The 25605-nt window shown below is 36.0% G+C and overlaps 3 protein-coding genes across 4 annotated transcripts; all 3 read right to left on the reverse strand.

Moving 5' to 3' along the window:
* Window positions 1-699: 699 nt before the first annotated feature.
* apoea (apolipoprotein Ea) lies at window positions 700-2737 on the reverse strand. Its single transcript, XM_051670932.1, has 5 exons — window positions 2706-2737; window positions 2506-2569; window positions 2037-2187; window positions 1517-1804; window positions 700-1177 (listed from the first exon to the last, which is right to left on the reverse strand). Exons 2-5 carry the CDS (start codon window positions 2546-2548, stop codon window positions 838-840), a joined length of 822 nt encoding a protein of 273 aa, XP_051526892.1. The 5' UTR covers window positions 2549-2569; window positions 2706-2737; the 3' UTR covers window positions 700-837.
* A 6296-nt stretch (window positions 2738-9033) lies between these two features.
* Window positions 9034-10249, reverse strand: apoa4a (apolipoprotein A-IV a). Its single transcript, XM_051670933.1, has 4 exons — window positions 10237-10249; window positions 10074-10128; window positions 9732-9882; window positions 9034-9640 (listed from the first exon to the last, which is right to left on the reverse strand). The coding sequence occupies exons 1-4, from the start codon at window positions 10237-10239 to the stop codon at window positions 9076-9078; spliced, it is 774 nt and encodes a 257-aa protein (XP_051526893.1). The 5' UTR covers window positions 10240-10249; the 3' UTR covers window positions 9034-9075.
* Window positions 10250-16513: 6264 nt separating this feature from the next.
* Window positions 16514-25011, reverse strand: LOC127425020 (mitochondrial import receptor subunit TOM40 homolog). 2 transcript variants are annotated; one of them, XM_051670609.1, is made up of 10 exons: window positions 24926-24992; window positions 24098-24303; window positions 21935-22002; window positions 21687-21779; window positions 21238-21339; window positions 21024-21129; window positions 19113-19235; window positions 18533-18609; window positions 18300-18402; window positions 16514-17849 (listed from the first exon to the last, which is right to left on the reverse strand). In XM_051670609.1, the coding sequence occupies exons 2-10, from the start codon at window positions 24300-24302 to the stop codon at window positions 17710-17712; spliced, it is 1017 nt and encodes a 338-aa protein (XP_051526569.1). In that variant the 5' UTR covers window position 24303; window positions 24926-24992; the 3' UTR covers window positions 16514-17709. The 2 variants fall into 2 exon arrangements, with proteins under 2 accessions (XP_051526569.1, XP_051526568.1); XM_051670608.1 differs by having other exon boundaries at window positions 16516-17849; window positions 24947-25011.
* Between the last annotated feature and the right edge of the window lie 594 nt (window positions 25012-25605).

Below are 25605 nucleotides of genomic sequence, written 5' to 3' on the forward strand. Positions count from 1 at the left end.
TCATGTGGATGCACTGAGCAGGCTAGATACTGAGCCATGGGGAGCAGAAAAGAAATTTATAAAAATGGAAAAGGATATAAAAAGATATCCAAAGCCTTGAAAATGCCAGTCAGTACTGTTCAATCACTTATTAAGAAGTGTAAAATTCGGGGATCTCTTGATACCAAGCCAAGGTCAGTTAGACCAAGAAATATTTCAGCCACAACTGCCAGAAGAATTGTTCAGGATACAAAGAAAAACCCACAAGTAACCTCAGGAGAAATACAGGCTGCTCTGGAAAAAGACAGTATGGTTGTTTCAAGGAGCACAATACGACGATACTTGAACAAAAATGAGCTGCATGAACTGAGGGTATGCAGACTTTTGAACAGGGGTCATTTCATTTTTTTCTTTGTTGCCCTGTTTTGTTTTATGATTGTGCCATTCTGTTATAACCTACAGCTGAATATGAATCCCATAAGAAATAAAAGAAATGTGTTTTGCCTGCTCACTCATGTTTTCTTTAAAAATGGTACATATATTACCAATTCTCCAAGGGTATGCAAACTTTTGAGCACAACTGTATAGGTGATTTCAGGTTTTACTACACACGCAAAAACAATGTGTTGTAATATACAGTGTCAGTATGTATGTTATAAACATATTAATACACGGTTAATAAACAGGGTACTGTACTCATACTTATTTGTATATGCTGTTTTTATTGAGCTTTATATTACATATCTTAGATGAGTACTAGTTATACATTCCACTCTTTACCTTTACATTTCCAATACCTTTATTTCTGTGAGCAAAGCTATGCTGGAAAGTCATTACTCTTGCTTTGGCACCTCATGCTTATGCACTTGTATTAAATGTCTCCCACATAGACTGCATTTGCTCCTGGATTTTAGAGACATATGGCTGAAACCAATTTTGTAGCTCCTCTGTCTTTTCCTGAAGAGTGGTACGCAGATTCTCTGTGGTCTTCTCAACCTGCTTTCTGAGGTCCTGCATTTGGGAATCCAATTTCTCTATAATTCCTTCACCTTGGCTCTTCAGCAGTTCTCCCAGAGCTGTTAACTTCTCTTCAGCACGCTGACGCATTACAGTAAAATAAGGTTCAAGACGATCCTTCACCTCCTCTACACTCTGAGCAGCACGAGAGCGGACTTCCTCAAAGTATGTTTCCATTTTTCTTTAGAGCAGGTGAAAAACAGAGAAATTCTTTAAAATTAGAGATTTTCAGACATGACTTTAGTATAACTACACATTTAACTGTGTTTTTTTCATAAAACATTTTCTATAAATAAGTTACATCAATATTTACTGAAATAGTGTATAATATTTAAATTAATAATTATTTACTTAATGATCATTTAAAAACTGCGAGCCAATAAAAAAAATGTCAGAGGTATATTTAACAATTATGATTTATGAATATTAAACAATTACATAAATAAGAAAATATATAAATTTGTGTAATTGAGATTAAAAACATAACAAACAATACAACTGGTCACTTAAACAGACTTACTTGTTGATCTCTTGTGTGTCCTTGTTTAAACGTTTTTTTAATTTCCGGACATAAGTGTTGACCCTGTTCTTGACTTCATCAGCGTTCTGCTCCACCATGGTCTGGAGCTCCTGGGTGTATTCAGTGACACGTTCCTTAGCATCCTCCATGTGGGTGCGAAGCTTACTGGCCAGCAGTTGCAGATCTTCATTAAGTCTTTGGGCAGTGTCCTGTGCATAGGGGCCCAATTTGGACTTCACGTCATCACTGTACATTTGCAGCTCCATCATGGTGTCAGAGATCAGTGTGCTGCAAAGAATTTGAAATTAATTTCAAGTTATAACATATCATAAATCAGCTTTCTTGACAGTGAAAGTCAATTTCCATTATGGTGTGGTATATCTTGTTTGTCATTTTCTTTTTAAAGCTTAAGTCATGCTTTCTCACATCGTTGTATATCGACAAATAGTGTTGTGTGCTTGAACAGACTAGATTACGGTGAAATGGTTGCTATACTCTGATGTTTGGTAGAGTTACGCACTCTAATTCTCTGCCGAGCTGGGAGTCTTTGATGTTATCCCTCATCTCCTCAGCCCTAGAGGTCAGATCAGATACATGGTTCCAGAACCGATCCACTGCCTCCTCCCAACGGCTCTTCGGTTCATCCTGAAACAAGAAGCGCCCATGGCAGCCTGCAAAGTCAGCATGGAACACACATGTGTTTTAGCATATGGACTTTTGTAAATGTAGATTTTCCTATCTAGATTTTGTACGTACATCACCTGTGCCATCAAGGTCTCAATGAAAACAATCATGCAGTCTGTTCAAATGATCCGTCCAAGAAATGCAAGTTACCAGCATATGTGTAAACTCAGTTATCAAACTTTTATAATGCCAAAGATTATTTATTTTAAAAGACATATATTAGCCAGTCTTTGTTGTACTAGCATAAGGTGAACAAACAGTTTTGAATTTGTGAAGATGTGCATTTTTCATGATCTTAGTCTTACCTGAAATTATTGAGAGAGCAAGGATTACAGCCACAAACTTCATATTTGTTTTTAGACAGTACACCTGCACAGAACAGAAGACTCAGTAGTTGAGATTATATAAGAGCTGTGAGACAATATTATTAATTGTATAAAAATATGAAAAGTTCCACAGAGGTTAAAACAACAAAAACAGTCTGAATAAGATAAAAGCTAGTTACCAGACAGGTCTGCCGATGTGTTCAGTAATGAGTGTTTTAAACAACTGGTATTTATATGACTTGGATCTGAGTCAAATGATATTAATGGTCATAATGTAACTATGATTATGAGGTGAATTGGCAGTCTATGTCCAAAGTTCTTCTCTTCAGATGCTATGCTGTTCACTTTTTTATTGCAGTATTTCATTCCACGTTGCATAATTGAGGTTCCAAAAGGACAAAATGTGGTATTATTAAAATATTGTCCCTTTAAAATTGGTTTGTTGAAAAGTAGCTCATTCATCTAAAAGTGTGAGTGTGTAGCTGCAGGAGCACAACACAAATATTTTAAGTTTAACAATTTAGGTAGGAAGCAGAATTATTATATAATGCACACACACAAAAAAAAAAAAGACAGAGAGAGAGAGAGAAAAAGATGAACCAAACAATAAAAAGGGATGTGGTGATTGCACTAGTCATTACATTTTCCTTTGATGTATTAGCAATTGATCAAGAGTAAATAGGTTAATATCACATCATTATTGCAACTGTATAATACGCTACTAAAAAGGCACCTTGCCTTGGACAAGGTAGAGGACACAGCAGACATGATTCAAGGATCAAAACTTAACATTTTATCTATTTAACTAGTTTTAGTTTGCCATTTTGTCACTCTGCACTAATCACTGTTCACATAAGACGAAATATGCAGAATCAAGTGTGTATATATATATATATATATATATATATATATATATACACACACACTGTATCCATTAACCTTTCTGTCAACACAAAAATGTTAGGTTGAAATGTATATGAATGTGTAATTATAAGAAGTGGAATTTTAGATTTTAGCTGATTTAGGTGACTTGGGACCATTTCAAGTTTTCACTATTTCTAATGACATTTTTTGCTTGTACTAGTGCATTTTAAATGGTCTTGTAGTGTGACAAATTCAATTTAAAATGTATTGTAGTCTCTCAAGTAATATACTGTAATATTAAACTGCAAGCATAATATAAATATATAAAGAGAGCAAGATTGTGAGAGAGAAATGAAATTTTCTTAAGAATAACAGTACTTATGATAACTATTAACCATATGTGAAAGAAATAACTGAAGAAAAAAACCTTATAAAATACATTCATTAATTATGCAAGTATTACTAAAATGTCTAACATTATATCTATTTAGTAGAAATTTTGGATTTTGTCTTCATCCATACACATAATTTATGTTTTATCTTTAACATTTAAATTATAACAATTTTAAACAATTTTACTGTAAGATTTTAAATCTTTTTACATTTTTTTTTTTATTTATATATATATATATATATATATATATATATATATATATATATATATATATATATATATATATATATATATATATATATATTATATTTTGGTTATGTATCCTTATGTTCATGTGTCTACCTATCATTGTTTTATATTTTCTACATTAATATACAGTACAGTATATATTTTACATTTACTAATCTTTTATTAGAACATGTCAATGTATTGTAAAGAAACCAGCCCTGGATAAAATAATACAACATGTCAGCAAACTACTATCATCTGTAACACAAGAGAGACTGAAGTATCTTATCTTGAGCATTTCTTACCTGCACAGACTTTGTGCAAGGCAACAATGATAAGGCTGCTGTTTTCATTTCAATCAATTTATGGAAAAATAATCATAATTTCTTTTTAAGATTACTTATTATAAGTGCAAGAGCTCCGAATTCTATTCCAGTGAGCCAAGTTTATATCTCAGAGGAACCTGCTTTGGCCCACTCTGGAGCTGTGAGTGATCAGTCTCACTTGATCATATAATGGGTGGCTTTTTGCAGTACACCGCCATACCACTACCTTTAACCCAGTGCAAATAAAAGGAAAAAGTCCCTCTTGGAGAACATGGGCATCGATTCTGCTAGTAAAGGCCATTCAGTTTCTATAATGCAGCAACAGTCCAAGACCCATACTTTAGCAGAACCCGCCAAAGGAGCCAGGCTCATTGATCTAGGGGTATGATTATTTATTTGGGTGTAAAAGGTCCCGGGTTCATATGTTGGAGGAGCCCAGTGATTTTAGAATGTAAGAGGCAAAAAGTTATGCAACTAATAAGTCTTTGCAGCTAATTGTGTATGTGGACTCTATGGTGTAATGGTTAGCATTCTGGATTTTGAATCCTGCAATCTGAGTTATAATCTCAGTGGAACCTTTTTGAGCAGACTCAACCTGTTTGGGTTCAGTTGAGCATATTATGGTTGTGTTTATGCCATACATTGCCAAACCTCTGCCTTTAGCGAAGTGCATTTAGAAGGAAAACTCCCTCTTGTAGAACATGTGCATGGTGTTGCATTAAGGAACCAAACTCATGTGCTTCCATGGTGTAATGGCTAGCATTTAGATTTTGAATCCAGCCATAGATCTTGAGCAAACTCTGGAGCTGTGAGGTCTCAGTTTAGCGTATAATGGGTGTTTTTTTGCTGTACACGAAAATGAAAAACACCCTCTTGGAGAACACAGCCATCATTTTGGCTTTTAAAGACCATTCAGTTTGTATACTGCTCCAATAGTCTAAGAACCACATTTAAGCAGAACTCCTTAATTAATGCAAGCTCATTGGTCTAGGGGTATGATCCTTGCTTTGAGTGTGAGAGGTCTAGGGGTCAAATCCTGGAAATTACCATAATTCTCATAATATTTGAATTTTAAAGACATTATTTCAGGTAGAGGGAAAATCTAAAAGACATCTGATTTTTAAATCAACTGTTAGATCTTGTTGTATTTGGCTGACCAGATATCAGGTGGCTCGCCAATGTATTAGAGTTCTTCTAATACATAGAGTAAGCAAAACCAAGTGCTCGTGGGGAAAAGAGTTTATTGATGACAATCGTGTAGCATTGCTCTTCTGAATCTTAACCCAAAGTTCTTTCTGCGTGACAGACCTTTATACCTGAGCAAATGTTTTATCTAAACAGACAGGAGACCGCCTAGGGACAACACTGTAAGTGTGAACCCCAGGAATGTCCTAGGAACATCTAAACAAATGTGGTCTCACAGAAACCCCCCTCAGCATAACCCAACCATTGTAGGGTTGATGAACCTTGACAAACATAGATACAATACAGGGGCACAGTCACATTTAATGACATCTGACTAATGACAGTTAAAAATACACACAATCCTTCAGACGTCCACAAGAGGGTGCAACAAATCAATATAAACAAATCAGCAGTGTTGAAGCAATTGTTTATTGCAAAGAACATATCTGGCTGTTAACAAATGTGCAAAAAATGTGAAAGTCAAATTTGTCCATTGTTGCCAAAGGTTGCTGCAGGTTCACTACTACCGGTGAAGAGCTGCAAACTTCTGTCAAACATTTGTGCCAAATCACAAGCTAATTTGCATGTGAAAATATTGAGCAGCAAATTTGCCATGAACTCTCAATTTTTGTAAGGGTAGTGCACAGTAGCCTATACCGGTGCAATATTACCATAGACTCAAGCTTCATAATACCGCCGGTATGACAGTGTTTTTCATTTAATACAGGTGTATGTTTGTACCTGACACTTATGCAGCTGATTATGCAAGGCATAGTCAAAAAACAACTGCCAAAGACCACCTCTGGGGGCCATTCACTTTGAATGCAAAACACCATGTCTTGCTGTTTTTTCGTGCATCTCGTGCAGAAACTGTGCATTTTTTTTAGTCACTGTGTCCATTTACAAGGAAATTCAACCTTTAAAATGTGTCTCGAGACATTCTATTTTATTAATTGTATTGCGTCTGTTTTTGCCCAAGAATTTGATCATTCTGACCTCATTATCAGTGCTTGGCACACATCTAAAATTCAAATGCTCATTTTATCATTCAAATGGAAGTATTGGTCTCTGCTGAACAATAATGGGTATTTCCTAATCTATGGCCATTTTTAAACTGGGAAGGGTGTTTCTAAACTATCCAATAAAAGTAGGGAATCTCAATGTAGTAATCAGTGGGCGTTTCCAAACCAGGATGAGTGTTTCTTAACTATCCAATGAAAGCAGGGAATCTCAATGTAGTTGGTAAATTATGTAAAGTGGTTGAAAAATGCCCATCCTGGTCTATAAACACCCACTTTGATTGGGAAAAGCATATTTTTGTTCTGCAGAGTCTAATTTGACTGCCTTTGTGTAGTGTGTACTTAGCTTAAGTCTATGCAGCTCATTGTGTCAGTGGAATCCTTCAAGGTGTCTCAGAACAGAGGCAAACTTGAGTGGTTACATGCTGTAATGGATAGCTCTCTGGCCTTTGAATCTAGCAATCTGAGTTCAAATCTTGGTGGAACCTGCTTGAGCCCACTCTGGAGCTGTGAGAGATCAATCTCAGTTGATCATATAATGGGTGTGTTCTTGTCATACACTGACAAATCTTTAAGCATGTGCATCTAAAAAGAATAACTCCCTTTTGGAGAACATGGGCATTAATTCAGCTAGCAAAGGCCTTTTACTTTCTATAATGCACCAATAGTCCAAGACCCACACTTTAGCAGAACCAGCCTAAGAAAGCAGACTTGTTGGTCTAGGGGGATGATTCTTGCATTTTAACAGAACCTGCCCAAGAAGGCAGATGAGAAGCATTTAATCTCTGCGCTTACTATACAAGTACTGGAAAACTGAGGGCATCCCTACAGAACCACAATAAAATTTACATTTATCGAGTGGTACCATGGTAAAGGCTAGCACTTTTGGGTTTATATTGCAGGGAGGCTGGGCTGCTGGAATTTTAGTTGTAATAGGCAAAGGACTTTAAACCTAGAAACCAAACATATTGATTTATCATGATTGAGTTACGATGGGGTCTTCAAAATAATGCTTAGTGCTATTATTCTCATGTTTATGTTTACTCTTGAAACATGATGGCAAATGCTGGGCAAACTAGTGGGACAATGGCAGTGAAATTAAATCTACATGTCCTTTTGTCCCTTTTTAACATTTTCTTGTAGCAAGTGTATGGATTTTGTCCTTCAAAGTAAATGGACAGGTTAGCTGGATATTTTTCCAGTGTATATGAAGGAACATTTTAGTGAGTGCTTTGGAATGTTTACATACAAACAAGGTTTCAATAAAAATTATGGGCCCAAGCCTAGCCAATATTCACTAACCAAATTTAAGCAAAGTGTTCAAAGAACACAGAAGTAAAACTTTAAGACTAGGCTGGATAGGGTTCAAACATGCAACCTTTCAAGCAGCCTTTCCAACAGCTTTACCTACTCTGCCACACCAACATGAACAACTGTGAACATAGCCAAAGATACCTACCAAGTTGTGAATCAGCTAACTGCAAATATAGCCTATTCAAGGCCTATTCAATTCCATTTGAAGAAGGCCATGTCTTGAACTGTGCAGCCCCAACCTAAATTAAATACACCTGAACCAGCTAATCAAGGTCTTTAGGATTACTTGAGAAATATAGTCAGGTTTATAAGAGAAGGGTTGGAAGTAAGCTTTGTAGGATGTGGCCCTCCAGGAATGCAATTCAAAAGCCCCAACACAAGGTTAAAATTGTGTTACTGTTATAAAAATAACTTTTGTGACGCTTGGTCCATAGGACAAAAGCATTGCTGAGATGCTAGCCTGACTTTCTGTTTTTTGATGACTTCGACAAGATTTGTAGGAGTAGCGGAAAAATGTCAATGGTATTTGACAATATTGCACAATCAATACAACATATATTGAAAATACTGGTTTAAAACACCTTAGGCCAAATGGTTCAAAAGTTATAAGCAAAAGAAAAGTCAAACTTTGAACTGATCATGGTACTTTTAGAGGGTTGTCTGGGAGACCCCAAAGACTACAGAGGTCCACCACAATCAATGTGCCAAATTTAACAACTTTCCTCTAAACAGTTCTAGGGGCTGCCATGGTGTTCAGTGGCAGAGGAAGATTAAATAATTGGGGCTTAATTCTAATTACCACTCCTTGTTCTCTCCATCTGTGGCATGTTTTTGAAAATTATAACTCAACTCAGACCTTGTAGTCATTAAAATCTTGCCTAGGACCATATGATTTTATATTATAGTTAACCATATGATTATGACTTTATATTCTCTGTAATATATATATATATATATATATATATATATATATATATATATATATATATAAAATTTAGATTGACATCAAACACTGTTTTATTTTAAAACACTTTTTATTTTATTTAGCTTTTCTTTTTTTAAAAACATACATGAAAAATAAACTACTTGGTGAAACTAAACGGTGGCGCATGGCCAACAAGCCAAAGCAAGGCCAGTATTATTAATATTATAGTACTTAAAGTAGTGAAGTGTCCTTTTGCATTTCCAAAAAGTCTCTAAAGCCTTAAAAGACTTATTACTATTTGTTCTTAGCAAATGACTCCCAGAGAGATGTTAGTTGGCCCTTCAGGTCCTGGGCATATGGATCCAGTTTGCTTATCAGCTCCTCTGTATAGGGAGCAATATTCTTCTGAATCTCCTGGCTTCTCTGGGCCAGCTGACTCTGGAAGCTTTGGGCTAATGGAGCCATGTTCATCTGAAAGTTCTGGAGGTGTTGGTCCAGTTTCTGCTTCAGCTCCTCAGTTTTGGGGCCCAGCTCCATCAAATTTCTCTCCAGACTTGCCTTTAGCTCCTCAGCTCCCTTGAGAAGTGTAGATTTCAGGGCTTCAGAGTTCAGGGTCTCTGCATATGGGGCCACATCTTTCTTCAGTTGCTCAACCTGCTGCTGAATATCATCTCTAACCTCCTCAACATAAGGCTTAAGCTGGGACTTCACAGATGTAATTTCCTGTTCCAGAGACAGTTGCAATTCATCTGCCTCCTGGGAAAGTTTGGTCAGCAGCTCCTGTGTCAGAGGAGTTACTTGACCATGAATGGCCAGTGTGTATTTGTTTATTGCATCTGTGCTTTTAGAGATCCTGTCACTAAAGAGAAAGTGAGAGAGATGTTTGTGTTCTTTATAGTTTCATCATGCGTTTAATAAGCAGTTTATTTTCAAATGTACTTTTTGCTTACTTGAATTCTTGTCCCAGTTCAGAATTTCTGATCATTTGCAATGTGTCCTCAGCTGTGAGGGTTGCTTGAGCAACATAATTCCAGAATGCATTTTTCACCAGGTCCATACTAGGCTCTGCTTGGTCCTGCCACATCATACTGGCATGACAACCTATTAAATTGACCACAATTAAAATATAAAAGAAAACAAATATAATTAACAGTTTTACTTGTTAAATTTTTTTCCTGACCAGTTTTGGGTTGGTGTTTAGCAGAAGCAGACCTCTATTTCAGTTATAAAAACACAAAAATGTTTCCTTTCATTTGAAAATGACTGAATTGTTGAGATTAGTGAATACTCACCTGAGAATGCTGCAATAACAAAAACTACAAGGACCTTCATGATTCTGCATATGGTCTAAAATGAAAAATAATATTGTCAGACAAGACCAATATTATACATTTTTTGATTAGCTTGTAATGGAATAAAATAACTGCATTCATATGTTTTTATCCAGTTCTTTACCATGGACTTTCTCTTGTCCTCTTCCGTTTGTAAATGTGTTGAGAAGCTATCAGTGCTGTATATATATATAGATTGCAGAGCTCTGATAAAGGCAGTAAAGTCCAGAAGGTAGTGCCCTGCTGTCAGCTGTACATACCATGTCATTCATTGCATATCTTGAATTAACTGAATTGAACTCAGATCTGTGACCCACAATCCTACATACAAACCAAATACTGTATAAGAATTATACATTCTGCATTTCGAAAACACATGTGCCTTTAAATACGTATATAGGTAATACAGTATATTTACAGTAATAGTTGCAGTAGTAGTAATAAAATATTTTTCCAAATTGTAAGACATTTTCTGAAACCTATATTACATTTCTCAAAACTAGAAACTCAATTTTACAAACTGCAAACTATTAAGACAAAATGTAACACTCTTCAAACTGTTATCTTTAAGCTATTGTTGTCATCCTATGACTCACCAAGCCATCAAATACACACATACACTGAACACCCATTACACTGATATTTAGGCTTTTTGAAACAGTATAACGTGACCTGCAAAGAACAAATTTTGTACCTGACATGACGATACTACTGTAATCTACATGAATTACCAGCCGATCTGCTGTAACTTGTCATATTGTCTATCATTTACTTTTTGTAAATGTTGCTTTTCTGAGTCTGAGTTAAGAAGCAGTATTTTATATTTTGATGGGTCTAGGCATGTCCTTTTTGGCCTTTTAAATATGGCATGGATTCAGTAAGCGTAGCAATGGAAGAGTAAAATTATTTGTTTCACAATCTTGATTTAATTTTAAACAGATATATACTGTGTGTGTGTGTGTGTATATATATATATATATATATATATATATATATATATATATATATATATATATATATATATATACATACACATATATACAGTTGAAGTCAGAAGTTTACATACACCTTAGCCAAATACATTTTTTCACAATTCCTGACATTTAATCGTAGAAAACATTCCCTGTCTTAGGTCAGTTAGGATCACTAGTTTAAGAATGTGAAATGTCAGAATAATAGTACAGAGAATGATTTATTTCAGCTTTTATTTCTTTCATCACATTCCCAGTGGGTCAGAATTTTACATCCACTTTGTTAGTATTTGGTAGCATTGCCTTTAAATTGTTTCACTTGGGTCAAACATTTTTCCAGGCATTTCCACAGGCTTCTCACAATAAGTTGCTGGAATTTTGGCCCATTCCTGCAGCCAGAACTGGTGTAACTGAGTCAGGTTTGTAGGCCTCCGTGCTCGCGCATGCTTTTTCAGTTCTGCCCACAAATTTTCTATCGGATTGAGGTCAGGGCTTTGTGATGGCCACTCCAGTACCTTGACTTTGTTGTCCTTAAGCCATTTTGCCACAATTTTGGAGGTATGATTGGGGTCATTGTCCATTTGGAAGACCCATTTGTGACCGAGCTTTAACTTCCTGGCTGATGTCTTGAGATGTTGCTTCAATATATCCACATAATTTTCCTTCCTCATGATGCCATCTATTCTGTAAAGTGCACCAGTCCCTCCTGCAGCTAAGCACCCCCACAACATGATGCTGCCACCCCCATGCTTCACGGTTGGGATGGTGTTGGCTTGCAAGCCTCACCCTTTTTCCTCCAAACATAGTGATGGCCATTATGGCCAAAAAGTTACATTTTTGTTTCATCAGACCAGAGGAAATTTCTCCAAAAAGCAAGATCTTTGTCCCCATATGCACTTGCAAACTGTAGTCTGGTTTTTTTATTGCGGTTTTGCAGCAGTGTCTTTCTTGCTGAGCAGCCTTTCAGGTTATGTCGATATAGGACTCATTTTACTGTGGATATAGATACTCGTCTACCTGTTTCATCCAGCATCTTCACATGGTCTTTTGCTGTTGTTCTGTGATTGATTTGCACTTTTCGCATCAAACTACATTCATCTCTAGGAGACAGAATGAGTCTCCTTCCTGAGCAGTATGATGGCTGCGTGGTCCCATGGTGTTTATACTTGCTTACTATTCTTTGTACAGATTAACGTGGTACATTCAGGCATTTGGAAATTGCTCCCAAGGATGAACCAGACTTGTGGAGGTCCACAATTTTTTTTCTGAGGTCTTGATTGATTTCTTTTGATTTTCCCATGATGTCAAGCAAAGAGGCACTGAGTTTGAAAGTAGGCCTTAAAATACATCCAGAGGTACACCTCCAATTCAGTACACCTCCTATCAGAAGCTAATTGACTATTTGTCTAAAGGCTTGACATCATTTTCTGAAATATTCCAATCTGCTTAAAGGCACAGTTAACATAGTTTATGTAAACTTCTGACCCACTGGAATTGTGATATAGTCAATTAAAAGTGAAACAATCTGTTTGTAAACAATTGTTGGAAAGATTACTCGTGTCATGCACAAAGTAGATGTCCTAAACGACTTGCCAAAACTATAGTTTGCTAATATGAAATCTGTGGAGTGGTTAAAAAAATGAGTTTTAATGACTTCAACCTAAGTGTATGTAAACTTCTGACTTCAACTGTATATATATATATATATAGCTCTCAAAAGACCACTCACTTTTCTTAAATCAGCATCTGAACATGTATGGCAGCCTTTCCATTCCAGTGTCTGTTGAATTCCAACACAAGCACACCTCATTCTACTTAATAAGGTACTGATTAGGTGATCACCTCAACCAAATCTTATGTAATGAGGAAAAGTATAAAAACCACTGCTGTCATCACTACCCTCTTGCAATAGGACCAGCTGGATGGAAAAAACAGTGCTAGTAGTACCTCAAAAGTAATTAGAATCAAAACATAACTATTGACCATGCCAAAAGAGTTGAATAGAACAGTTTTCAGTGATGAAAAGAAGGGTTCAGTTCTAGCTTTACTGGCAGAAGGATACAGTAAGCATCAGGTTGCTTCCATTCTTAAAATTTCAAAGACAGAGGTTCATAAGAACAAGGTCAAGCAGCAGACATTGGGAACAACAAAGCTACAGACCGGCAGAGGGTGAAAACAACTCTCCACTGACCGGGATGACCGCCAACTCATTCGACTGTCACTCGACCACTGTAGGATGACATCAAGTGACCTACAATAAGAATGGCAAACGGCAGCAGGGGTGAAATGCATGGCGAGGACGGTTCGAAACGGGCTCCTAGGGGCAGGACTGAAGTCATGCAAAGCTAGTAAAAAGCCCTTCATCAATGAGAAGCAAAGAAGAGCCAGGCTGAGGTTTGCAAAAGACCATAAGGATTGGACCATAAGGGACTGGAGAAAGGTAATCTTCTCTGATGAGTCCAATTTTCAACTTTGCCCAACACCTGGTTGTCTAATGGTTAGACGGAGACCTGGAGAGGCCTTCAAGCTACAGGTTCTCACACCCACTGTAAAATTTGGTGGAGGATTGGTGATGATCTGGGGGTGCTTCAGCAAGGCTGGAATCGGGCAGATTCATCTTTGTGAAGAATGCATGAATCAAGCCACATAACAAGGTTATCCTGGAAGAAAACTTGCTTCCTTCTGCTCTGAAAATGTTCCCCAACTCTGAGGATTGGTTTTTCCAGCAGGACAATGTTCCATGCCACACAGCCAGGTCAATCAAAGTGTTGATGGAGGACCACTGCATCAAGACCCTGTCATTGCCAGCCCAATCTCCAGACCTGAACCCCATTGAAAACCTCTGGAATGTGATCAAGAGTAAGATGGATGGTCACAAGAATGTCTGTGCCAGGAGTGGCATAAAGTCACCCAACAGCAATGTGAAAGACTGGTAGAGAGCATGCCAAGACGCATGAAAGCTGTGATTTGGAAAACAGGGTTATTCCACCAAATATTGATTTCTGAGCTCTTCCTAAGTTAAAACCTTAGTATTGTGCTGTTTAAAAATGAATATTAACTTGTTTACTTTGCATTATTTGAGGTCTGAAAACACAGCATCTTTTTTGTTATTTTGACCAGTTGTAATTTTCTGCAAATAAATGACAATATTTTTATTTGGAATTTGGGAGAAATGTTGTCAGTAGTTTATAGAATAAAACAAAAATGTTCATTTCACTCAAACACATCCCTATAAATAGTAAATCCAGAGAAACTGATATATATATATATATATATATATATATATATTTTATTTTTTTTTTTTTTTTTTTTTTTCAGAATATTTTTCAGTGGTCTCTTAATTGTTTCCAGAGCTGTATATATATGTATGGTTTAAAAAAATAAATATTCCTACACACAGTCTTAAACTAAGAAATCAGTGGTTAAGAAGTTAAAGTTCACTTAACAGATGTTGTAAAATACATCTAGGCATTCACCCAATTACACACAAAATGCCTTTCAGAATTCAACTGAGTCATCAAGGTTGATTGCACATACATTTATCAGTCAGGTAAAGGAGAATACTGATGCCGGGTTCACACATCCTCCGTGAGCAAGGCGTGAGCGGGGCGGTTGCGTTGGACATTCACATTGGCCGCGTCTCTTCCGTGAGAAACAGCTGCGCCTCTGCGTAGGAAATAAAGTTATCTACGGGGTCCTACGCCAAATGTTTTCTTTAATAAGGTCGTAATAAGCTGAGGTTATTGCTGCTTCAAGGACAACAGCGGGGGGCAGTCATGTGCACTTCATCTTTATCAGCACACTTGGTTGTGATTGGTTAATGTTGTGTCTAAACTCTACACCAATATACACAGAATGGCAAAAGATCCGGCAGTTTATTCATTCTTTATTTATTTTATTGACTTCACATGCATGCAGACATATAATTTGTAGTGTATTATAGGTTCGGTTTTAATCATCTTGATTTGCTTTTTTGTCTTTTCAATAATCTCCTGATTATTTTAGTGTTGTACTGCAGCCAAAATCACTGAGCTCAGCGTGAGCCGCGTAGCAAAAATAGGCTCAACGCCGAAACTATCCGCTCACTGCCACTTCTGGGACGTGTCACCTTGCGACTCACGCTTGCAGTGTAAACGGTGTCATCTGATAATATGTGTGCCGAAACGGAAACGCACCACTCACGCAGGATGTGTGAACCCGGCGTGAGGACTGACCCCTGACCATTTTCGTATTGATCTAATTGCTTTCCAGTGTAAACCAGATTATTACATCTGCATTCCATGGTAGTAGACATTTTGTGCATTCAGCTGTTGCTCAAAGCATCTTTGTAGTTTGTATCCAGTACTACATCTGTCACGAATTTTTTGGGAATGATCTGACATTATAATGAAAGAAAATTATTGCTAATGTTTAACTATATAATATACAAACATGAATTCTGTGAAGTGTGACTGAATTACTAATAATTAATTATTGAGTTACTAACAGTGTCGGGCAAGTTACTTAAAAATAGTAATCCACTACAAATGACTAATTATTTCTCTAAAAATAGTAATCAGATTACTTATTACTTTATGGGGAAAGTAATCACATTACTAATTACTTTACTCTTAAGTTACTTTCTAAAATACTTTTCCACTCAACAAATTCAAAATAATGTTTATATTTCTTTCTTGTTCATTGTTTCACACAAGTCATACACTCAGCAACTCACATTTCTTCTTCACAATGACTCATTACGGGGTCAAAATTCATGCATTCTACATAAATTAGAAATTAGAAATAAGCAAAACCCTATAATGTGCTCTAAAGTCATTAAATTAATTGAAAGTCAGTAACTGTAATCTGATTACTAGAATTTAAAATGTAATACAGTACTTTTTTTTACTAAAAAGTAATTATATTACAGTAACTAATTACTTTTTAATTGGATTACACCCAACAATGATTACTAATAATGAATTACTGAATTACAAATGAGTTTTTTCCCCTTGTGTATTGAGCTAAACCTACTGGATTCCACTTGAAAGTGTAACACAGTAATCAATGTTAATGTAACAAATCCTTGATATTCTTAGCTAACAATATTGGGATATTTCCCATTAAAATGATGATTAAATGATCTGTTAGGTTTTGTTTTAGACGTAGAACTTGTATTTGTAACACAGTATATGCATGTGTTCATGTTGGACTGCATGCATTAATGCAAGGTTTATGTAATGACTTGGAATGACTGATGAGTCAGGTATTAATGTAGGTCCTTCTGGACATTACACGCTTCATCACAACAGTTATCTGCATAAAAATGGACCTGATATCAGCTGAACACCAGTTACAAAGGTAAAATAGAACGTAAGAGACTCAACTAGATTTGGAACTAAGGCAGTGTTTATGCTATGAAAAGGCCCCACCCAAAACTAATCAGTTTTCTATGTCTTGTTTTTCTATATTCTTTTTTGGCATGCATTGACCTAACATGCAAAACTCCAAATGTTTAATACAAACTAAAAATGGCCTAAAAGTAGACCACGTTTATGGACTTGGTAAAAGATGTTTTCTAGGATAATGTTAGTACAGGTAAGTCATGTCCACAGCTGCTTATACAATGGTAACAGTCACCCAGTGTAAACTAAGACAGCAAATCAAGTAAGTATCAGCATAAAGAGCGAATATAATACATTTGCAATGTATTAGTTAATAGTTATAAACGGTGTCATTTTTAATAAGGATACAAATTATTATTACTTAATAATACATCACAATTAATTGTCAGTTAACTATTTAGTCATTTAGGTTCTCTAACAATGATAAAGTACAGTTAAGACAGAGATGTTTCTAAATCATGAAACTATTTATCCTGTGTTCATTAAGGTAAGATGTGTTGTGCACACATTAAAAGTTTGATTCATCTTCAGTTAATCTTTTCTCCCTCTTTCAACTACACGCATTGTTTATAATTGTCCTGACACACCCACAAAAATACATCCGTAAAAATTATAAAAGTGCATCTCAGTTTAACAGCTAGACGTAGGTTCTGTTTTAATGATCTATCCATGTTTCATAATACAGGCAATGTATACAATATTTTTTATTTGTATATGTACCCATAGGAGTACAAAGATACTCCAGTGATGTATTTAAAATTATTGAAAAGTGACAAAACCCCTGACCCCTCCATTAAAGACCAAAAAAAAAAAACACACAAAAAAAAAAAACACTGAAATACAGGAAATAATTTATAAAAATTGGACCATAACAAACAACTAAAGAAAATGCAAATCTGTATGCAAACAAGTATTTGTACATGGTTCTCGCAATGTATAAGAGGGTACAGAAGTTTTTTCCATTGGCTAATATTTACTAGATTGATCACTGCTTTTTGAAACATTTTTCTTCTTTAATATTACTATAATAACACAGATGGATGGAGAAAAAAAAGAAATATTTATGTTGTTTAACTGTGTTTTGCTTCAAAAGTAGAAATTTAATTCTAACATCATCTTCGGTTTTGGACAGGTATGGATAAATGTGCAAGTGTGTCCAGTCTTTACCATTTGACCAGCGACGGCACTGGTAGGTAAACTGTAGCATTAATTGAAGCTTTCCCAGTAAGAAAGACAGTAGGTTTAACCAATGGTGACACCAAATCCACACTGGAACTTGTTTTTTCTGTGGTTCAGGAAAGCACAGAGGGCAAGTGACAGAGGCAGGGGTTGCAACTTTTTTTCAAGCGTTGCTCCTACCACCCAGTTACTGTCTAAAGAACCTAGAGCAAGAGGAAGTGAAAGTTTTAGAATACACATATTATGTATATTAGAAACCATCTGTGGCAGATTTCCATATAAATGTCAAGTAACAACTGATGATTCACACAGGCTTGCCTGCAAGTTTTACTCTACACAAGTACTCAAAACATGGAACATCTAGCCCATGAAATATTTCAGAGCAGAGCATAACTAGAAATATCTATAGTCACTATACAAATTTCTAAGACTTTTCGGATTTGATTAATTTCCATTACTTTTCCAGGCCTGGATAATAATATGTTTAAAGTCCTTGATATTTCTATGTTTTCCATGACCTTGGGAACTCTGGTGTATAAATCAATCATAAAAAGAATAGTGTTTTATGTAACACAAGTTAAGTGTTGAATTCATCATAAATCTAGAGTTCTGAATTTTTGATCAATTCTGTTTGCATGTGGGTGTGTACCAACCTTTAAACACAAGGTTAGCTTTGGGGACATCCAGCTGGTATCCAAATGATACACTAGTGTCCTGCATTCGAGTGCTTGCTTCCAACTCCACGCCAACCTGTAACTAATATCAAAACACAAAACTAATGTCAAGTGTATAAACACTGGTTGAGAAGTTTGCAGGCATCAGCCATAAAAAGACATAAATGAATGAAAGAATAAAAATGTGGTTAATTCTATTGATGAACATTTACCTGGTCATTTGCTTTGTGGTAATATGACACATGAGCTCCAGCTCCTCCTAGCGTCAATGTGGCAATAAAGTTGCTGCCTGATAAAGTCATGAATCAGACATGTAAAAAAATAAAAGGACGCTTACAATAATATTACTCTACTCATCTCTTTTCCCTCAATAGACTGATTTTATCAGCACTCTTAATGTATTAATACATGTATTCATTCATTCTTTAAAAAAATCTAAATCATAGAAAATATAGGGAGAGAAATATTCAATCCGGGGAGAATAATAAATAAAACAATTGCTACAGAAAACAATTTCTAAGTCATGCCATTTATTTTGCATAAGTGACAAGCAAGGCACAAAACACTATTAATATGGACAATGAAGAGTGGAAAACCACAAGGCACACAAGTAATACAAAGAAATAATTGAATATATGAATGTAATTATTATAAACATACAAAAATGGCCATTTTGTAGCCATTTCAAAACATCGTGAATTAACTATCAAAGGTTAAGCAATGCGTCCATTATTATAACAACATTTATTACTACAATCATTAATTCTACTCCTCTTTCCATATATCATATACCTGTATATCTGCCTGCCAGAGACATGACTGTGCCCTCCTCTCCCGGTCGTTTGTGGTACACCAACTCTCCCCCTAATGCCAGCGATGAGGTGACAGACTGGAGATAATGAGCTACGACAATTCCTGAGGGAGATGGGAGTGAAGATGGAAGAATGGACAAGGGGTGAGAGAAAGATAATAAGTTAAGTAAATGTACTCTGCCAGTCCATCTGCTCATCTGAACATGAGTAGAAACTCTGAAAAGCACATGCAATCATAGACAGACAGACAGCACTTGTTCACAGACAACACTCATTTAAACAATAAGCTGCAAACACCCCTGGAGTTCGCTAGCTCGCTAGTTCGAACCCAGGGCGTGCTGAGTTACTCCAACCAGGTCTCCTAAGCAACCAAATTGGCCCGGTTGCTAGGGAGGGTAGAGTCACATGGGGTAACCTCCTCGTGATTGCTATAATGTGGTTCGTTCTCGGTGGGGCGCATGGTGAGATGTGCATGGATACCGCGGTGGATGGCGTGAAGCCTCCACACGCGCTATGTCTCCGTGGCAACGCGCGCAAGCCATGTGATAAGATGCGCGGGTTGACGGTCTCAGATGCGGAGGCAATTGGGATTCGTCCTCCGCCACCCGGACTGAGGCGAATCACTATGCAACCACGAGGACTTAAAAGCACATTGGGGAATTGGGGATTTCAAATTGGGAGAAAAAGGGGAAAAATAAAATATATTTAAAAAAATAAAATAAAAATAGAAAAAAAAAGTTAAATGATTGATCATGATCTATGACTTTTGTTAATAAAGGAGTCTGAAAATTGGCAGTTGAAGCCTATTCAATGCTAATAATGGCTTTTTAACATTAAATGGCTAAACAAGCCCATTTTATTCCCAGAAGTCACAAAAACTTTCCATTTAAAGTTACATTCCATAATCAGTACAAGTTAAACTCAATCGACAGCATTTGTTGACAAAATGGTGATTTCCACAAACAATTTATTTATTTTTTTAATTGGCCCTTCTTTTCTTTAAAAATATTGGTTACAGTGAGGCACTTACAATGGAAGTGAATGGGGCCATTCTGTAAATGTAAAAAATACTCAATGTTGTTTTCAAAAGTAAAGCCACATGACGTAAACAATATGCGTGCTAGCGTGATAAAATCCCTTACTAACCTTTTCAATGTTAAGTTATATTAGGGCTGCCCCCTGATAGTCGACCAAACCTTAGTCGATGAGAAGAGTCTTGGTCAACTTGGTCGCAGAAAAAAAAAATCCACGGGAAACTGAAGATCATCGGTATTAGTGCTGGTTGGATGCTAGGTGGTACTATGGCATAATTTTCATTAAGCAGGGTTAGGGTTAAGCCTACACAATAAAGCAAGGCACTTCAAACATTTCAAACTTTGAACTTTATTTTTTATTTATTTTAACTAAAAATTCAAATGAAACTGGAAAAAAAAATGAGTGCAATTAAAATGTGTGTTGTTAAACGACCATAAAAATGACGATAAAATAACTTTACAGCTCAAATAACACAAGTATTATCAAAAGAATTAATGTAAGCACTTTAATAACATTATAATTTTCACATTTCTGCCTTCAAACCCTCCAAAATTGGCCCCATTTACTTACATAAGTGCCTCACTATAACCTTGATTTTTTCAAGTCTAAATTATTTTTTGCTGTGATCCACAGTACGCCACAAATGCTGCCGATTGAGCTTAACCCAGAATATTCCTTTAATAGAGGTTTCGTTTGAGCATTGATCTTTACAATATTGACCATGATAGTGCTTCATATCCAATAAAAAAAACTACACTGCTCAAGACATTAACATAAAACAAACAACCTGTCGCACAAATAAACATGGTCAAGCTTGACTTGTACACAGATTCATAATAAAACAGAAGACAATTACCAGACCCCACCAACACATCTGGGTTGCCAAATGTAACTGCAGCAGTAAAATCTTTCCCTCTAAATTCTGCATCTCCTTGCCAGTTCACAAATTTCTGCTGCTGAGTCTGATTGAGAAAAGCATTGCAGCATGTCCAGCAATGCATTAATATCACATCAAAATGAATCATAAAAAATAGCCAACTTTAACAAGCATTAAACATACATATACACACCTGGAAAGCAAGTTTGGAGCGCACTTTGTCGGTGATCTGATGAATAACCTGTGCATTTAGGCTCCCTGAGTTGTCCATGTCCCCAACCATGACAGGAAAGGCCTGACAAAATATTAGGGCATGACAAGAACTCTTTTCACACAAGATCTGATTGTCAAAGTGTGTTGCAACTTTCAGCACCAATCAAAGGCAAACTCAAGTGCAAGAAATGACATGGACTAGAATGCAGGTCTTTAAATCGGTACATATTTGTATATTAATTATATTTTCATATGTTCAATTTTATTATATTTTTTTACTTGATTTACAGTATACATTTGCACCTTTCATTTTTTCATCCATTTTTGTTTATATGCTGTAACTCATGAATTTCCCTATACATTTTCATTGGATGAAAACAGCTAATTGTTAAGTAAGCACAGCTTAGTTTTCCTAGTAAAGAGGTTTACCTCTGCGGGTCCTGTTTGCTTGGTCCCCACATAAGTAGCTCCAAACCTGTAACTGGAATCTTCTAGAGTGCTTAGCAACGTTGTGTGGTTCACCTATTAAATAAAACAAGAGACAGTGTTGATGACAGCTACAACCTACAAGTCACACAGCAAGTAGACAAAGACCAAAATAAATAAAAAATACCTTCGATAGCACAGTAAAACAAATTAAAAATGCTCAGCTCCAGCAATCAACAGCCTGGACTAACCTGGAAGTTGTTGCTCAAGCCCTTGTTCACTGTTATTCTGACACCCTCCATCTGCATAGGAAAAATCTCTGAGGAACAGACAACAGACAAAATGAACACTGTCACTGAGCTTAAAACAATAAATATTAAGAGATATGACATTGAAACAAATAGAAAACACTCAAACCAGCAAACACTGATAAGATGTACTGTGCAATTGCAGCACAAAATAAACCATTTGTAAATCATGAGGTAATAAGTGACCAAACAATAGATTGGTTGGTCGAATCTAGGGCTGCAAAATTAATAAAATAAATAACTGAGATTAAAATTACAGCTGCCATTATAGCAGTCCATGCAGGTCTACTCATGTTGCATCAAACTTTTCCATTTAAATTTCTATTTAACGTGTGTTTTTGCAACGTTTGAGCACTGTAACCAAACACAGATGAGCCTGTTGTTCGCTTTCTGTCTATAATCGATTCAAAATAACAGCTTCATTTTTTTTAAGCTTTTAAGAGGGTCAATGTGAAGTTGACCATTTAGGAAACTAGTCTTGTTATACTGATGTTTAAAAAAGCAATACAGTAATTCAGGAACACATTTCTCAGCTAGTTTTGGATGTGTAGCCGACAAAAGCAATTCCACATGCAGTTTATTCAACCAAAATAAGTATTTTTATGTAAATAATATTAATCGAAATGAATCCCAATAATTGGAAATAATTGACAATTATGATTTATGTCATAATAGTGCAACAACAACAGGTGATCCATGAACATCATCACTATTGTGCCTAGACATGTAGAAGGTTAACCAATTAACTGACATTAACAATTTGTTTGACTAATACTATTGGTTAAAAATTAACTGAGAGGTTAATTAAAGAAACAACAGAGAGCTTAGCTGATGGGTTTAACTTGTAGGGCATGTTATCTACACATGCGTATCATGTAAACCACTGTCTTCCACTCGGTCTTAATGACAAGAAAATATAAAGGATGCACTGTGGGACCATTTCGTACGTGAAGATGACGTGTTCTGATGCAAATTGTAAAATAGGTCTTTAGTAGTAGCACAAGTACAATACCGTACCATATATATATATATATATATATATATATATATATATACAAAAATCTGTAAGCCTCGACATTTAAGAGCATATGTTTACAGCCCCACATTTCACTCATGTTGCACAGGAGATGGGAGGGGTGATGCACGGCGGAACGTCAGTGCCTTCGGAGTGGTTTCCCAGGCTTGCTGTCAACCGGATACATACTGTAATGACCAGCTTTGCCTTCAAAACAGCACCATTTCTCCTAGATACACCTGGACTTAGTTTTTCTTGGTTGTTGGCAGATAGGATGTTCCAGGCTTCTTCGACACAGTTCTTCTATCTGTTTAGGCTATCTCAATTGCTTCTGTCTCTTCATGTAATCCCAGACTGACTCAGTGTTCAGTGGGGGGCTCTGTGGGGGCCATGCCATCTGTTGCAGGGCTCCCTTTTCTTCTATTTTAAATCTATTCTATTCTATTTGTAAAAGGAATGGTTGGGAGTCTACAATGTATATTTCCAATTGACACACTAAAGCTGAACATATAGTTAACCACCTTACGACAAATGTTTTTGTGAAACATCTTATTTGCCCAAGAGTCAAGACTTTTGCACAGTATTGTATATATGTTAATTCTTCTAAACAAAAATGATTAGGATTACCCAGAAGCACAATTTATGAGTAGGCTTGCTGTTTTTTATTCTTCCATTGTTAAAATGGCAAAAGTTATCGACTCGTAGGTTAGTTGGGCATGCAAGCGATCCATTAAAATTTTTTTTTATGAAATATAAGAAGGAAATATACGGTTGTTCATTCAATGTTAATGTAATAAAAATGCCTTAATAATAATAATGTAATAATGGCTTATCGGTTAACCAGTTAATGCTGGTGGTTACTTGGTTAAAAGAATCTGCCAAAATGCATATCCCTAAATTGTGCAAATCGCAAACAGCACAACCAGCTTATAACATGCTGAGAAAGGTAGACCATGAATTTATAATCATTCTAGGAGTCATACAAGATATAATATCATTTTAGGTATGTCACTAAGTCAGTGGCATTTTAAACTTTGAAACTGAAAGCCTTCAAATCCACTGAAATTGAGAAATTCTGCTGATTTTCTTACCTTTGCATTTGCGATGACACTCTTCAAAGGCACCAGGGTTAGGGAGGGGATGATCAGTCTTCAGCTGCCCATTGATAGAGCCACCAGTAACAGAGACAGGTGAGACGGATGGCATCGTGAATCCTGGTGGGACTGAAACCAAACCTGCTCCACCTGGGCCTGGCGGAGGTGGGCTAGGGGCACTGGCAGCCAACACACTGCCCATTCTAAGACAGCAGAAGGAAAAGAATAATAGGGATGGGGAGCAAGAGGTAAATAATATTTCATTTTGTTGAAATAATGTACTCTGGGTCTTAAGATTTTTAATAATAATAATAATAATAATAATAATAATAATAAAACACATTTAATACAATATAAAATCAAATAAACATAACATTTGTCGTTCCCCCTTTTTTAATATATCTATATATATATATATATATATATATATATATATATATATATATAAAATATGATTTATACCTCAAATGCAAAAAAGTGGATACATTGGGGATAAAAAATATACATGAACGTTATTTTTAGGGAGCAATGTTGAAAACGTTCTTGGTCTTTTATTTTTAAGGTATCTGCTATTCAGAACAGAAAATGACAATTTAACTGCGCTATTTTAAACAGATAGTCGGGTTTTATACGAATACTACTAGTAGTAGTTCATTGACAAATTAGCTGGAAAGCTAAATGCCACACGCGTTTTGTTACTCATGAGACACTAAACCTATTTGCAATTAATATAAACGCCATTCCAGTATAACAGAGAATGTTACTCGCTATGATATCACTAAATTATACAGCAGATTGAAGAGAAAAAAAAAAAAGCTCACTGACATTGAATGAATGACAACTCACGTTGAGATTCACAGAAGACGCTTCTCACAGTTACAGAACCACGTGCTTCCCCTGTAGTCCTACTCGCTGGTCTAGTCCTGCTCCTCCTACTTTCAGTCACGTGTTCGAAAAAGCCAAAGCTGAATGACTATTGGGCTGTTTACCTGTCAATCACTACTTAAAAATGAGGTGGGTTTGAGAGAGCAAGCACGGCAAATTTATTGTATTTTCTTTATTCAGTTCTTTGGCGGCTGAATGTTGTGCTTCACATACACTCGAATAGAAATGATGCTTCTGTTTTTTTCTTTCTAATTTAGCTTATATTTTCTGTTTATATGGTTATGAAACGCCAGTGGTAATGACCCTACCAGGAGCCTGCAAGGGGCGGTACGGTGAAGGTCAAGGAATGGACCATGAAGGTCGAGCTGGAGCTAGAATTATAAATATAACCAATGATACTTACAAAAGAATATATATATATATATATATATATATATATATATATGTTTAATCATTAACTTGTGTAATGAACTCTTAGTATCATTGTAGAAAACATAGCTGTAAAATAATTTGAAAAAAGAGCAGCACTGTCCCAATGTGTTTCATTTACTTATTTAATTCAGTTTCAGTTCATCTTTTTATTTAATTAAAACCCTGCTAAGTATGGGCAGAGGATTTAC

The sequence above is a fragment of the Myxocyprinus asiaticus genome, chromosome 34 (genome assembly GCF_019703515.2).
Source record: "Myxocyprinus asiaticus isolate MX2 ecotype Aquarium Trade chromosome 34, UBuf_Myxa_2, whole genome shotgun sequence".
Taxonomy (NCBI): domain Eukaryota; kingdom Metazoa; phylum Chordata; class Actinopteri; order Cypriniformes; family Catostomidae; genus Myxocyprinus; species Myxocyprinus asiaticus.